The sequence below is a fragment of the Octopus bimaculoides genome, chromosome 13 (genome assembly GCF_046866305.1).
Source record: "Octopus bimaculoides isolate indiv1 chromosome 13, ASM4686630v1, whole genome shotgun sequence".
In the NCBI taxonomy this organism is placed as follows: Eukaryota; Metazoa; Mollusca; class Cephalopoda; order Octopoda; family Octopodidae; genus Octopus; species Octopus bimaculoides.
The window spans coordinates 55,906,902-55,923,497 of record NC_142940.1 but is presented as its reverse complement, the minus strand read 5'-3'; the positions used below and the strand labels follow the sequence as shown (position 1 = coordinate 55,923,497).

The 16,596-nt window shown below is 37.7% G+C and overlaps 1 protein-coding gene across 2 annotated transcripts in view; it reads left to right on the top strand.

Annotated features, from left to right (window-relative positions):
• The window catches only part of LOC106881553 (uncharacterized), a 38,637-nt gene extending 26,456 nt beyond the window's left edge, over positions 1-12,181 (top strand). For both annotated transcript variants that reach the window (XM_014931986.3, XM_089362037.1), the window contains one exon: positions 9,910-12,181. In XM_014931986.3, the coding sequence (XP_014787472.1) occupies positions 9,910-10,315 (406 nt within the window). In that variant the 3' untranslated portion in view covers positions 10,316-12,181. The remainder of the gene's footprint in view (positions 1-9,909) is intronic.
• The last annotated feature ends 4,415 nt before the right edge of the window (positions 12,182-16,596 follow it).

Here is a 16,596-nt window from a genome sequence, read left to right as displayed (position 1 = left end):
GCTTATACTGCAACCACCTCTTCTGTCACCAGCACTACCATAACCATTGCCTGCATCAGCACCACTACCACTACTACAACCAGTACATCAATCTGGCATTACATTGTTTCCTACTCTTATCTCCCCCCATCACCTCCCACTCTAGTTCTGTGTGTGTGTTAGTAGTTCATGTCATACGCGTGCGCACGCACACACACACACACACACAACTTTACATGCAAATATACACTTAACCATACACACACACGCGCATACAAATGAGTAGAAACACTAACACTAATGAACACACATAAATACATGCATTCATACACATATTGCACACACACACACAAACACATACAAACACATTCCTACACACACACACACACACACAAACACATACACATACCTACACACATAACTACACACATTGCACACACACATACACATATACTGACATATAACTACACACATTGCACATATGCACACAAACACATACCTACACACACACACACACACACTCACAAATACACATATCTACACACACTGCACACACATATACATATATACACACATATACAGATACCGTCATGTAACTACACACATTGCACACTCACACACGTACACAAATACACATAACTAAATGCATTGCACACACACACACACACACACACACACACACACACACACACACACACATCGAATTCAACCCCTGAAGGAAGTACACCAAACCAAACCAACCACAACATATTACAAACAAGAGTCATGAGACACAACACACTACTTATTCACAGCCATCATTATGACACTTCACCATTCTACAATATGCCACACACACAGCGCTTATCACCATACAACACACTATAAACAGCACATGCGCACACGCACACATATAATGTATATGTAATACATATAATACATACATATATATGCATATATATATATATATATATATATATATATATATATATATATATATATATATATATATATAAATACATATACAAGAATAAGGGCAGGGAATCGTCAATTAATAATAGAATTAATAATTAACAATTTTGCCAAGTAGTTCAGTATGAAAAAACCTTTATCGGTAAAACCATTTATCATCATAAATATACAGGGATTAGCATTGAGTTGCTTCTCCAACATACTGAAAATTTAGAAATAGCAGTCAAAGAACTACTGGTTCTAAACTACAAATTTTTCTCTAAATGGATGGCCATCCATTTAGAGAAAAATTTGTAGTTTAGAACCAGTAGTTCTTTGACTGCTATTTCTAAATTTTCAGTATGTTGGAGAAGCAACTCAATGCTAATCCCTGTATATTTATGATTATATATATAAATAGATAGATAGATAAATAGATAGATAGATAGATAGAAAAATAGATATAGTATTAATATATATATATATATTTATGATACATATATATCTATAATACATACATACATACATACATGCATGCATATATACTGGGGTCAATTCATTCAGCTAAAAATTCTTCAAGGCATTGCCCCAGCATGGCCACAGTCTAATGACTGAAACAAGTAAAAGATAAAGGAGAAAAAAATTAATAATACATATACATATATAATACAACAAGCCTTACACAGCAGCCACAACACATAGAATATGACAACACAACACACTATATGATGATACATTTATGCTACTATCACAACGCCATGCCATATCATGTATTCATAATATCACGCCAGCATTCCATAATACAACATGGTATTAAAACCATACCGCATCACCATACATTATACACAGCAGTTATAATCCTTTCTGCCTTAGGCAGGAGGCCTGAAATTTTGGGGGAGGGTATAGTTGATTGCTTAACTGGTTCTTGTTTCACCAACCCCTGAAAGGATGAACGGCAAAGTTGACCTCACTGGAATTTGAACTTGGGATGAAATGTCACTTAGCATTTTGTCCGGCATTCTAACAATTCTGCCAACTCCCTGCCTTTACACGGTAGTTATAATGCCGTATGACTTTATATCACAACATCACATACCGTAACAAACCATACCACTAGACACTATACTCAACACTATAGAGTACTACAATATATTATACATAGCAGTCATGATACCATATTGTATTATACCATATCTTTTATCTCCTACATGCTTCAGTCATGTGACTGCAGCTATGCTGGGGCACCACCTTGAAGAATTTTAGTCAATCGAATCAACCCCTGTACTTATTTTGTTTTTGAGCCTGGTATTTTTTTTTATCACTTACTTTCTCCAAAAGTTACAGGGACATAAACACACCAACACCAGTTGTCAAGCAGTTCTGTGGGACAAACAGACATGCACACACACACACACACACACACACACACACACACACGCATATGTATACAATGTGCTTTTTTCAGTTTTTGTCTACCAAATCTACTCACAAGGCTTTGGTTGGCCTGAGACTATAGTAGAAGACGCTTGCCCAAGGTGCCATGCAGTGGGACTGAACCCAGAACCATTTGGTTGGGAAGCAGACTTGTTACCACACAGCCACACCATACCATACCATTCCATACACAATGTACTACATGCATCAGTTATAAACATCTCAACCATACCACAAGACACAAAGCCAATGAGGGGGGGGTCTCTGCATGGTTGCTTGTCTTGCTAGAAATAGCAGCCAAATCTCCTTCAAATCAAATTATGCTATCTTAAAGAAAAAAGATACATCAAATAATGTGTTCCAGGGTTTCATACATATAAGAAAACTTGAAGGTGGTCATGGGTGGAGTGTCTTTGATTTTTAGATTTGTATACTCAATCAGGACCAGCCTGAGGGTAACATCAATATTATTATTTTGTGGCTCAACCTGCTAGAAATAGCAACCATGCTTCTCAAATCAAGTCCTCATGTCTTCAAACAAAGGACATGTCAGAGAATGTAATCCTTGATTGACGGTCCGGACATCTTTGCTGATAATCTTTATTAGGTCTAATCTGGACTTTGGTTACAGTTCTGCTTCATCAGAGCTAACCTGGGGCTGCATACCACCACCACACTATCCTTGCACCACTTCAGCCTAACACTGCAACAGTAATACACCACTTTTCAACTAGACACAACCACTGTGCTTCCCAATCACATGGTTCCGGGTTCAGTCCCACTGCGTGGCAACTTGGGCAAGTTTCTTCTACTATAGCCTAGGGCTGACCAAAAGTTTGTGAGAGGATTTGGTTGACGGAAATTGAAAGAAGCCCATTGTATATATTTATTGCTATGTTTGTTTGTCTTTGTTTGTGCCCACCATTGCTTGACAACAGGTGTTGGTGTGTTTATGTTCCAGTAACTTAGCAGTTTGGCAAAAGACAGATAAAATAAGTACCAGACTACAAAAATAATGAGTACAGGGGTCAATTCATTCAAATAAAAATTCTCTTAGGCAGTGCCCCAGCATGGCCGCAGTCTAATGACTAAAATGAGTAAATGATAAAAGAAAAAAGAAAAGATAGTATATATACATAATATTAGTTTCAAATTTTAGCTCAAGGCCAGCAATTTCAGGGGAGGGGGTTAAGTCAATTACATCGACCCCAACTGGTACTTATTTTATTGACCCTGAAAGGGTAAAAGGTAAAGTCGACCTCGGTGGAATTTGAACTCAGAATGTGACGATGGAACAATTCTGCCAACTCACCACTTTGATATATATTTAATGTTGGTTTCGAATTTTGGCACAATGCCAGCAATTTCGATTGAAGGGGTTAAGTCGATTGCATCGACCCCCAGTGATCAACTGCTACTTATTTTATCGACCCCAAAATGCTGAAAAGCAAAGTCGACCTTGGTGGAATTTGAACTCAGAATGTGACGATGGAACAATTCTGCCTACTCACCACCTTGATATATATTTAATGTTGGTTTCGAATTTTGGCACAATGCCAGCAATTTCGATTGAGGGGGTTAAGTCGATTACATCGGCCCCTAATGATCAACTGTTACTTATTTTATCGACTCCAAAATGAATGCTGAAAAGCAAAGTCGACCTTGGTGGAATTTGAACTCAAAACATACACATGTTGCTAAGCATTTTTACTGGCATATTAATGATTCTGCCAGCTCACCGCTTTATATATGTATATATATACTTAATATTAATAAGTGTATATACCTAATATTGATTTCTTATATAAGCACAAGGCTCCTAATGTGAAGCAAGGAAATGGTTGATTACATTAACCCCTGGATGAAATGCAAAGTTGACCTTAGGGAGGGTCTGAATGTAAGGGGCCATAACTAAATACTGTAAGACATTTTTCAGATGCTCTACCGATTCTGCCAGATGATTATCCTTATTACACTGTTAGATACTACTACTACTTGATAGCAGCATCACTATACAACTAGCACCAACACCTTATCACTGGTCTATACTATAAAACTACATTACTAGGCACTGCCATATCAAGGAGCCTGTACGTGGTCATTCGACTTGCTAGAAATAGCAGTCACATTTCCTACAAATCACACCTTACTTCCTCTTAAGAAATAAGAGAATGAGACATAGGAGAATGTAGTCATAGACAATATCCCTAAAATGTCAGGATGGCTACAGCTAGAAAGCTTTTGATCATAGGCTCACTTTATCACAGATATAGCTGACCTGGGGCTAAAGAATCACTACTATAGCACCGCCACCACCACCATAGTATAAGATATTTGACATTCCAGTTTAAAGCTGTTCTAGCTAACACACTCCCTCCCTCTGCTACAAAATGCCTGTGTCCTATTACTTCAATTTTTCTCATATTTCTCCTCCTCCCCCTACCTCTTTCTATCTTCCATTCTTACTTCTTTTTTCCTCTCGTCTTTCTCTCTCTCTCTCTTTCTCTTCTGTCTATCTTTCGGGGTTTTTGTCCTTCTCCATCTATGCCGCCATCAACTATAATAACAACAATTGCGTCCTTGTTAATGGGTGAAATAGGCGGCAGCGGCAGTTATTTAGGCCCCAGAGTGACAATGATTGTGATGGTGGTGTAGATGGTGGGTTATAGAAGCTTATAGCTATATAGGTCCCACAGGGTCAGATGTGGTGGTGTATTGTTTGGGGGAGAAGGGAAATGAGTGAAGTTATAGCCATGGGCAAACTACAGTTTTGGGGTACCCTCAGGTCTTTTAGAATGGCACATCAGTGAAAGATTATTTTGAATTCTATTAGTGGCGCAGCCAGCCTGATGGTGAGTCATATCTCATGCGGCCCTCTTTTTGAAAAAAAGTTGCTGGTTCCCAGTTTAAAGACTTATGCTAGATAAGCCACCCCACACCTTCGTCCCGTGGTGGCAGTGATGTGTTTCATGAGAATATGGTTCTTAACCTTTTTTTGGACACTCACACCTGTTTGAGATTTCAAAATCATTCTCACGCCTTTTGATCTAAAGGCTAAAAAAAAAAAAAATCAAAATTAAGAAGTCAAACTGACAAATCAAATATTTTTTGTTTTAATGTCAAAAGCAAAATTTTAAATTAAAAAATTTTCAAAATTAAAATGTCAGTACCAAGGTATTACTAATGAAACCATTTGATACTGCTGTAAAATTACTCAGCATAGTGTGTAGCTCAGAGGTCAGGGAGTCTCTTGAGTCTCTCATGGTTGAGCCACTATTTTTCTGCATTGAAAGGTCACAGCTCCACTACTATGGACATTATAATCATCATCATCATTTAGTGTCCTTTTTCCATGCTGGCTGGAAATATGGTTTGACTGGGGCTGGTAAGCCTGAGAGATGTTCCAGGCTTTAATCTGTTTTGGCTTGGTTTCTATGGCTGGATGCCTTTCCTAATGCCAACCACTCCATAGAGTGTATTGGGTGCTTTTTTACATGTCACCAGCAAGAATCATTCCAAGCTGATCCATAGTCTTAGTTGTTCATGCTTGGGAATCCAGCCAGAAAGTGTTAGGACAGTTGTTTCTAACAAGGCCCTGTGGAAGAGGTGCCTGAGGAAACTATCCTCATGACCTCGCAGGAATGGTGGACAATGAAGATGGATGGATGAAATACTGCTATGGCTTTTACTCAATTGTGAGATGTGGGCTATTTTGGTGCTGGGATTAATTCATTTGTCATAATCATTGTCCAGCCAGTTTCTAAATTTTGTCTTCTTATGAAATAAGAATAAAAACTACTTCTCAAAGATATTTAGTCACAAGTGGAAGAATTACTTAAAGGATTTTTCTGTGAGATTTTGAAATTTTTCAATCAGTGATGCTCAAAGTTTTTTCTAGTAACTTTACTTAAAAATCAATTTCTTTGTTGAGCATAGGCATGGCTGTGTGGTTAAGAAGCATGCTTTGCAACCATGTGGTTTCAGGTTCAGTCCCACTGCACAGCACTTTGATCCATTGTCTTCTACTATAGTCTTTGGACTGACCAAAACTTTGAGTGAATGATGATATCATTTGTCACTGGTACTTGTTGCACCTTCTTGTGCTATGCCTTTAGGCATTATTGATCCTTGATCTCAGTACCCAAGTCTGAAGATTTATAACGCCCACGAGCATATGGCGTAGTGGTTAAGAGCGGGCTACTAACCCAAGATTCCGAGTTTGATTCCAGGCAGTGACCTGAATAATAATAATAATAATAATGATAATAATAACAATAATAACAATAACAATAATAACAACAACAACGACAACGAAAAATACCTCAGGAATGAGAATCCAGGTTTCGAAATTTCCCCAAGACACCTGACGAAGGCTGGAGGGTATATCAGCCGAAACGTTGTGTTAACAACAAAGATGAGGACAAATATCCGTCAGATGTAAATAATGTTCATAATTATTTTGGGGAAAGACACTGCAATGGTTTCCTATTGCTTTTCCGCCAGCTTATTTATATTTCACCCGGCTTGTTTCCTGCTCTTCTGAGTCTACCTTTCAGGCCCAGGCCCTACTTAACCATTCAGCATTCAGATTACTCTGTCAAATGTAACGCTTATTTGTTCACGTTGTGAATTGATCGTGCATCGTCTCATAGCTTTGAGATTTTGATGATGTGGGTAATTCTAGAATGATGTTGTATGGTAGGTGTGAGAGGTTGGATCTGGCCAATTTAAACAAAATGGGTGGAATGTCTTGTCTAGATATGGTCAATTTAAATCTTGAGAGGCTAAACCTTAGGCATAGGACTGGTTTATATGACATCAGGGCACACTAGGTGTCTATGTAATACATGTCTAGGAGCCAGCTTTAGGACAACCTTCTGCTATTTGACCTATAACTGGGTACTACAACCCTGGGTTTGAACAAACCTGGGACCATGGTTGCAATGGTGTAAGTAGGAATATAGAGGCTTATAGCTATTTAACCCTTTAGCATTTAGATTTCTCTGTCAAATGTAATGCTTGTTTATTCACATCGCTTTGAATTAATCATGTATTATTTTGTAGTGTATATTTAGGGTGACATTGTTGGGTAAGTGTGATAGGATGGATCTAGCCAGTTTGAACATAAAACAGGTAGAATATTGGATTTGATATGGCTGGCTTAATCCTTTAGCATTGAAATTACTCTGTCAAATGTAATTCTTATTTATTCACATTGTTTTGAATTAATCATACATTATGTTGCAGTTTCAAGATTTCAGTGGTGTGTTTGTATTTTTCTAGAATGACATTGTAGGGTAGGTGTGAGAGGCTGGATCTTGTCAGTTTTAATAACATAAAACAGATAGAATATTTTTGCTTGATATGGCCAGTTTAAATGCTAAAGGGTTAAAAAAATGTCAGTGGGAGTCTTGGAGGTGAGGATGGACTTCAAAGCGATGTATAGACATTTGGAGTTATCTCATCTCCATAGAGGTAGTGGGGGTATTGTGATGTGAAAATAACATCACAGAGGCTTACAGCTTTCCAGGTTTCATGATGATGGTGGTGAAGATATTATAGAGGCTTAAAGCAGCTATGTTAGGAACGACCAGTGCAACTTTCCGAAAGATGCAAATAAACATAGTTTCTCACAGCTGACAGTGATGTATAGGAAAATTATCAACAGTGAAATTTTTCTTAGAAGGCGGTTTGTTTATTCAGAAAACACCAATAAGATTTATTGCTTTTGGTGCAAAAAGAAAAATCTGGAATTAATGGCTGCAAGCATGTTCATGAATATTTACAATCACATAAACATTCCATACATCATCTGAAATTTCTGAAAAAAAAAAAAAAAAAGTGGGCTGAGATTTCGTTATGGCTGCTGATGTTAAGATGCAAGAGTGACTGTGCAGTAAGAAGTTTGCTTCCCAACTACATAGTTTTAGGTTCAGTCCCACTGCATGGCATCATTGGCAAGTGTCTCCAATTATAGCCTTAGGCTGATAAGTCTTGTGAATGGATTTGGTAGACAGAAACTAAGAGAAGCCCATCATATATATGGTGTGTGTGTGTGTTTCCTTGTTTTGACATCATGTGATAGTTATAAAATGATTGTCACAGTATCTTCAAGTAATACTATTATTCATTTCCAGTATTCTGTGAGAACATGCAGAAATATCCCCTTGCTTGAAAACAGGAAGAGCATCTGGCTGTAGAAAATCTGCTTTAATAAATTCCATCCGACCCATGCTAGCATGGAAAAGCAGATGTTAAAATGATGATGGTGCATGATGAAGTTAAGGAGATGCAGTTACATGTACAAAAATAATGAGAGCATCAGTTGTAGTGTAAAGTTTTCAGATGTCTAAAGAGCATCAATTTATTTTGCTGATAAGAATTTGGCTTTCAGAAAATCTTCAAACACATTATTTACACCACACAACACAATGGGCATTTTAGATCTTGTTCAGCTACACGGAATATTTGATCTGACAATGAATAAACATTTATGTTGGATTGTGTATAAAGAAACTCACATATACTTGTAACCAAAAACAAAAAAAAAGTTCAGAACAAAATAATCAATTTGTTGGTAAAAGCTGTTCAAGAAAATATCTGAAACTGAGCTAAAGAAATCAAATATTTTTAACCTTATTTGAGACTGTATGCCAGATATAGGTCATTTGGAGTAGTTTTTACTTCCAATACTATTTTTAGATATAGAAAATATTTCAATAAAGGAACAGTTTGTTGGCTGTAAACCAGATATAGATACTGCAAAGGATTATATGAAAGTATATTTGATTTTCAGAGAGAGAGAGAGAGAGAGAGAGATAGGGGAGAGTAAGTTTGACTTAACTAACTGTAGAGGTCAAGGATAAGTTAATGATTTAACCCATTAGCATTTAATCCAGCCATATCCAGCCCAAATATTCTCTGTTTTATGTTAAAACTGACCAGATCCTATCTCTCACACCTACCCTACAATATCATTCTAAATATATACAAACACAACATTGAAATCTTGAAGCTACAAGATAATGTGTGAATAAATAAACCATACATTTGACAAAGAAATCTGAATGCTAAAGGCTTCAATATGAAAGGAAAGACCAAAAGAGTTCTGGTATGGATCACAAAGAAGCCATTTGTATCTGTTAAAAACATTAACAATTTTGACCAGTGTATATAAGAATAGCCAGTTGTGCTGTCATAGTCAACATGTGGTGTTGACTGACTGGATGATATCTGTTGAGTGGTAATGTAGTGTGTGTGTGAGTGTGTATGTCAACTGAGTAGAATGTTCTGTATGTCTGTGAGATAGTATAGTGTATTCTTCCATTTCTTGTCTTTCTCTCTTTGTTTCTCTCTCACACTCTCTCTTTGTTTCTCACACACACACACACTCTTTCTCACACACACACTCTCTCTTTCTATCTCTTTGTTTATTTCTCTCTCTTCTACTTTCGCCATTTCTGCTGTTTCTCACAACATTCATTTCCTAAGCTCTCTCTCTCTCTCTCTCTCATATTCTTACCACTTCTTTCTTGTCTTACTTTCAATTATTTCTGTCCATTGCAGCGAGGAGTCCTCCATCCTGCCTGTCCTTCACTTCCTCTACAGCAGACTACCTGACGATGTCCTCATCCTTCCTCAAACTGACCGACATAAACATCAAGTTGTCACCTTCTTACAGACTCTTCATCACCAACTTCAGGCCATGTGTGAGGTCCTGTTGAAATTCAACCAGGACAACAACGATGACTTCAACAAGGAGTCTTCCTCTCAAGGAGGTCATCATGCGTATGAATCGCGAGAGATGATGCCAAATGCTTTGAAGAAGATGAGGTATGAGTGGGAGGCTAAGAGGAGGAAACTTCACAGCAGATGGACTCTCAGTGGTGACCAACTGAAAGATTTTGCTGCAGCATGGCATGCCTTTCAAAAGAGATCTGCAATTACATCAGACATATTTTCAAAAACATAAGGTGAGGGTGATTGTTGCAGGGTGATATTCAGGTAGGGCTGTGGCACATCAAACAAATGTTTAATAGGATTCAGTTATGTCTCTTTTTTAAATTCTAATTTTTCAAATTGTGCCATGGTTAGATTTTGTCTTTCACCTTCTAGGGTTGATAAAATAATATACCAGTCAAGTCCTGCATTTAGTTTAAATCAACTAACTCCTCTTGGATTGCTGGTTTTGTGCCTAACATTATTATTATTGTTATTATTAAGGCTGTGAGCTGGCAGAATCGTCAGCATGCTGGGCAAAATGATTTTGTCCATCTTCACATTCTGAGTTTGGATTCCACCGAGGTCAACTTTGTTTTTCTTCCTTTTGGGGGTCGATAAAATAAGTACCAGTTGAGTACTGGAGCCAATGTAATCTCAACTACCCCCTCCCCCAAAATTTCAGGCCTTGTGCCTATAGTAGAAAGAATTATCATTATTATGGTATTATAAGGTGTCAAGCTGGCAGAATTGTTAGCACACTGGGCAAAGTGCTGAGCAGCATTTCATCCGTCTTTATGTTCTGAGTTCAAATTCTGTGAAGGTCAACTTTACCTTTCATCCTTTTTGGTTGCATGGCGTTTAGTTAAGGACCTCCTCTCTCTCTAGTCCTTGGGATCAGCCTGGTATCTCCTCTTGCTGAGGTAGACTTTGCCTTTCATCCTTTCAGGGTGGATAAAATAAATACCAGTTGACCACTGGAACTGATGCAATCGATTTACCTTCTTCCCCAAACTTGCTGGCCTTGTGCTGGAGTTTGAAATCAATATTGTACCAAGATTATAATGAAGACTGTTTGATATAAAGGATTGCCTCTATACAAGTCTATAGGGGTAGCTAGAGTATGTGGATATCTCCATGGCATTTACAGGGCATGGAAGGGATATTATAGAAATGGTTTTGTATTCGCTCTGTCTTAATTCAGACTAAATGGGATCCTGACTTCCCTACATTTACTTGTGTCTTTCTTATTCTCTGATTGTGCAGGTAAGGGTTCTAGTCCATAGCGCAGCCAGGGAGTGTTGATATGTCTATGAAACTATGTAATGTGGTAGGGAGTTTTATAGAAATAAACTAGTATCTCTCTTTATATTCCTAGTCTGTTAGGAGAGGGGGGCCTTTTTAGGGTATAATAGCAAATGGGCAATTAGCTGACCAAGGCACTCTCTGCTGGGACCTGAGGTGTCCTTCCCCAACAGACATATGCAGAAATATCTATCATATGATAGCTGTGCAGAATATGGTTGATGATGATGATGATGCCACCAATGAGCAGACAACTCATTTTTAAGATAGATCCTAAGCTCTGTCTTAGAAAGGAGGCTTTACTTACATATCTGGCACAATGCCACCTCATTCAATTCTACACCATTTCAATCAAGGGGTCTTGTTTTGAGAGTTTATTTGGTGACCTCATTAGTGCCAGTTACATGAGAAAGCACTCTGGACACTCTATAAAGTGGATGGCATTAGAAAGAGCATTTAGCTGTAGAAACCATGTCAAAATAGACATTGGAGCTCAATGTGGTCCTCCTGCTTGTTGGATCTTATCAAATGGTCCAACCCATGCCTGCATGGAATACAGGTGCTAAACGATGACGATGACAACAACAACCAGTCATTACTGTGCTTCAAAAGATACCTCAACATAACACCTATTTACTTCACCTCTATGTTGTTTAACTTAATGAAGGAGAAATGAAGAAAAGATTTTCACCTAAACTGTAAATAGTCATTCCAAGATCAAAGGAAATGAGATATTTTTGGAAATTGCTTTACTTTGTAAATTGTAAAATATTACAGAAACAGAAATATAAATTTATATTGTTATTCGTTTTAACCTTGTTTTATTACATTTATTTCTCAACGATTATTTATATATATTTTGGAAATGGGCTGTGCGTGAGAAGACCCGGCAAGCCAAGTAAGATCGTTGCCAGTGCCCCTGGACTGGTTCTTGTGCGGGTGGCACATGAGATGCACCATTTTGAGCGTGGCCGTTGCCAGTACCGCCTGACTGGCTCCTGTAGGATTTTCGAGCGAGATCGTTGCCAGTGCCCCTGGACTGGCTTGTGCGGGTGGCACATAAAAGACACCATTTCGAGCGTGGCCGTTTTCGTGCGGGTGACACGTAAAAGCACCCACTACACTCTCTGAGTGGTTGGCGTTAGGAAGGGCATCCAGCTGTAGAAACTCTGCCAAATCAGACTGGAGCCTGGTGTTGCCATCCGGTTTCACCAGTCCTCAGTCAAATCGTCCAACCCATGCTAGCATGGAAAGCGGACGTTAAACGATGATCATGATGATGATGATGTATATGAGTGTGTATGTATTATCTTTTACTTGTTTCAGTCATTTGATTGTGGCCATGCTGGGGCACTGCCTTGAAGAACTTTTAGTTGAATGAATCAACCTCAGTACTTATCTTTTTTTTTAAGCCTGGTATTTATTCTATCATTCTCTTTTGCTGCACTGCTAAGTTCTATGTGTGTGTATGTATATATATATATATATATATATATATATATATATATATATATATATATATAGCAATAATAATGATAATCCTTGGATGGAATTAATAAATATTTTAATGCATCGCTACGCAAATATTTATAAATTCCATCCAAGGATTGTTATTATTATTATTATTATTATTATTATTATTATTATTATTATTATTATTATTATTATTACTATATTTATCCTACATTGTATTGGCACAGCTTGGTGTGATCTCCCCAAAAACTGGTATTGCCAGTTGGCATCATTAGCCTGTTGCCAGCATAATGGAATAGGGGCTTGTAGATGCACATTCAAAATGTTTCCCGTAAACAAACTCTTAAAGGATCTATCTATCTATCTATCTATCTATCTATATATATATATATATATATATATACATATATATATATAGTTTAAGTCATTGAATTGCATCACACACACACACACACACATGATGGATTTCCTCCTAGTGCCTGTCTACCAGTTACCACTACAATGTATTGATGAACCTAAGGCTGTAATAGAAGACCTAACCACATACTAAAAGATGCAAAATTCTTTACCCCAGAAACATGCTTTGTAGTATAAACATAAGGACAGGGTGGGGGTTGATAGAATAAAAGAATTTTGGTATTAGAGATTTGGTGTATATAAATGGAAGGACTATTGGTAATTCATAATAAGATGATGGGGGGGGGTAGTAAGGTGTGATGTAAACCGTGGAATTGGAATAATGTCAATTACAAAGCTACTGACAACCAGGAGAAATATTTGGGCTCTGTTCCACATAACCAGTGGAATTTCCACTTTACTGTTGGTCTAATAAAGGCATAGTACTTTGTTGATATGTCAAGGCCATTTTTTGCATGTGAACATTGCCTCCTAGTATGTCTATCTCCCTATCTAATTTGTGTGTGTGTATATATATATATATATATATATATATATATATATCAAGTGTAAATGGTTAGAACTTAAGTACCTTCACAAGTACAGGTAAACCAGAAAAATATTGGCAAGATCTGTTTATCTGTCTACCTATCTATTTACCCCCCCACCCCACCCCCACCCACCCACACACACACACAAATAGTTTTGTTCTAGGCTGAGTTTAAGGGAGTTACTCCTCCAGCTTTGGTCAGGGAGTATAACTTGAGTAGCTGCCCAAACACAAGACTTGAGTAGTAACTTGCTCGACTTCTGCTTTGCATAAATCTTATTTCATTTTACTTTACCATGTTGAATACATTTTTCCTGTCTAGTTGCAAACAGGAATATTATTCTTGAGTGTGTCTGGGGGTACTTAAATGGTGAATGTATAAAACCCGATGGCTCTGAGAGCAGAAGCCATTATCAGAAAAAGGTGGCAGATCACACGTGGACCAGAAGACAGGATCATGTTTGTCAGTGCTTGAATGCCAATTCTTTTTATGTCCATTTTTCCATGCTAATTAGGCTTGGACACATATATATATACTATCGAAGCATTGTTTTAAAGTTAGATGCCTTTCCTGTCACTGATCATTACCTGTGTTTTTAAATTAGGGATTTTTTAAATTCCATGTGATGTTGAAACTGTAGAACTAGAGGACAATTTTCTGTCAATGAATGTCAATAAACACAACCATTTTTACTTCAAAAATTTCATGTAAAGGGGTGGAATGTAGACATTGACAAGGCACATATGCAGGGGCATATGCACACATATGTATGTGTATACAATGGGAACTCCTACAGTTTCTATCTATTATTTCCATTCACAAGGCATTGGTCAGCTCAAATCTGACCAAGATGCCATACTGTGAAAGAACATGTGACCACTTGGTTACAAAGTGAACTCCATACCCACATAGCCATATTCTTGAGTATATTGAGTATATTCTTGAGTATATTGTTGAGCAATATATATTATTAGTTATGCCATATAACTGGTTTTGCACCAACTGTTGCACTAGACAGTATTACTAATTGGAAACTCATAGCCTCTTTTATACTGAAGATGTATAGAGGCCATGGATTATTCACTGTTGCTTAAGCAAAAAAAAAAAAAAAAAAGCAGAAGGAAACAAAAAAATTATAACATTTTCCAGGGGGGGGGGGATACAGAGAGTTACTTCCCCTGGATTAATGTTAGCCATGGTTGAAGCACTTGTGTACATGTCAACCCCCAGTTCAACAATGGGCATGACTGTGTTATGAAAACCAATTTCTGCTCATAAGAACAGCATCTGAATTTCATTCAGCTGTGTGTTAGAGTCAAAAAGAATATTAATGAGTACCCCAAAACCCTAAGCAGATGCAGAATGTTCATATAGAGTTTAAAGAGAGTGTCCAGTGATTGGGTAGTGCAACACAGAAACTGTGGTCTGTGAAGCAGAAGTGATGTAATCCAACAACAATGGAGCAACACAAAGCCCCTTTAAAGCTAGGTTGAATAATCACATATCCTCTTTTCAAATTCAAGGGAGGTGCAGTGTTACAACATTCACCAAGTATATATGGCAGTTAAAAGAGGAAGCAATCCTATACAAAATTAAGTGGAAACTTTTAGAACTATTTGGACTATCTATATCTGAATGGAAGCAACCCACATCGATACCCTTGCTCATTTTGGCACTCTGTGAAGAATGGGCTCCCATTCCCTAGGAAATCTTCCACCACCTGACTGAAAGTATGCCTGTGAGAGTGGAGGCTGTTGTCGAGGCTAAGGGTGGATCAACATTGTACCTGTGTTCCTGATGGAGGGTAGTCCAAACTTGTACTTAATCATCATTGGGGTTTTTGGACACTTTTGATCACATAGTGTGTATACATATGTGTGTGTGTGTACATATGTGTATAAATTGTGGCCAAGCTGGAGCACTGCCTTCTTTGATATAATTGATTGCACAGAATCTAGTATTTATTTTATCGACCTCATGCGAATGAAGACAAATAAATATGGGGATTTACACATAGCAAACCAGAAACCAATCATACTTTATCTATTGTTTGTTGACTAAGCTTTTTCACATGCTTCTTCAGGCATAAAATCAAGTTAGTTGTTGTTTGAAGATATTGTTATATATGTTCAAACTCCACTCCAACACAACTCATGTACAACAATAAAAGTAGGTTCCCAAGAGAGAGAGAAAGAAAGAAAGAACCTCTGTAGGAAAAGTGATGAAACAGAAAAAGAAAATTAATCAATTAAAAACTATCAGCAGCAGCATCACCATCACCTACAGTCAATAGCAGTAACAATGCTCAAACTGAGAAAGCAACATATATAGGTACGGGTTTGGCTGTGTGGTGACAAGTTTGCTTCCTGACCATGAGGTTCTTGGTTCAGTCCCATCATAGATGGGCAGATTTACTATCTTACTGTAATGGGCATTATATCCGTCTGTTCCCACTTCACGGCCAGACTGGATCCTATCAAACTGTCCAATCCATACCAGCATGGAACATGGTCGTTTAATGGTGATGATGATGATGATGACATACACATATGCATACATACATACTCACTTGTTATCATCACCATCATCATTGTCGTTTAATGTCCATCTTCCATGCTAGCATGGGCGGGACAGTACAAGAGCCGGCCAGGCTGAGGCCTGCGACAGACTTCTGTGACATACTCATATTTTATATATTCACACATGCATACATACACATACACAAATTATATATTCACATACATATTTGTGTGTGTGTGTGTGCATACAGATATACATACTGACACACACACACACACAACTTTATACC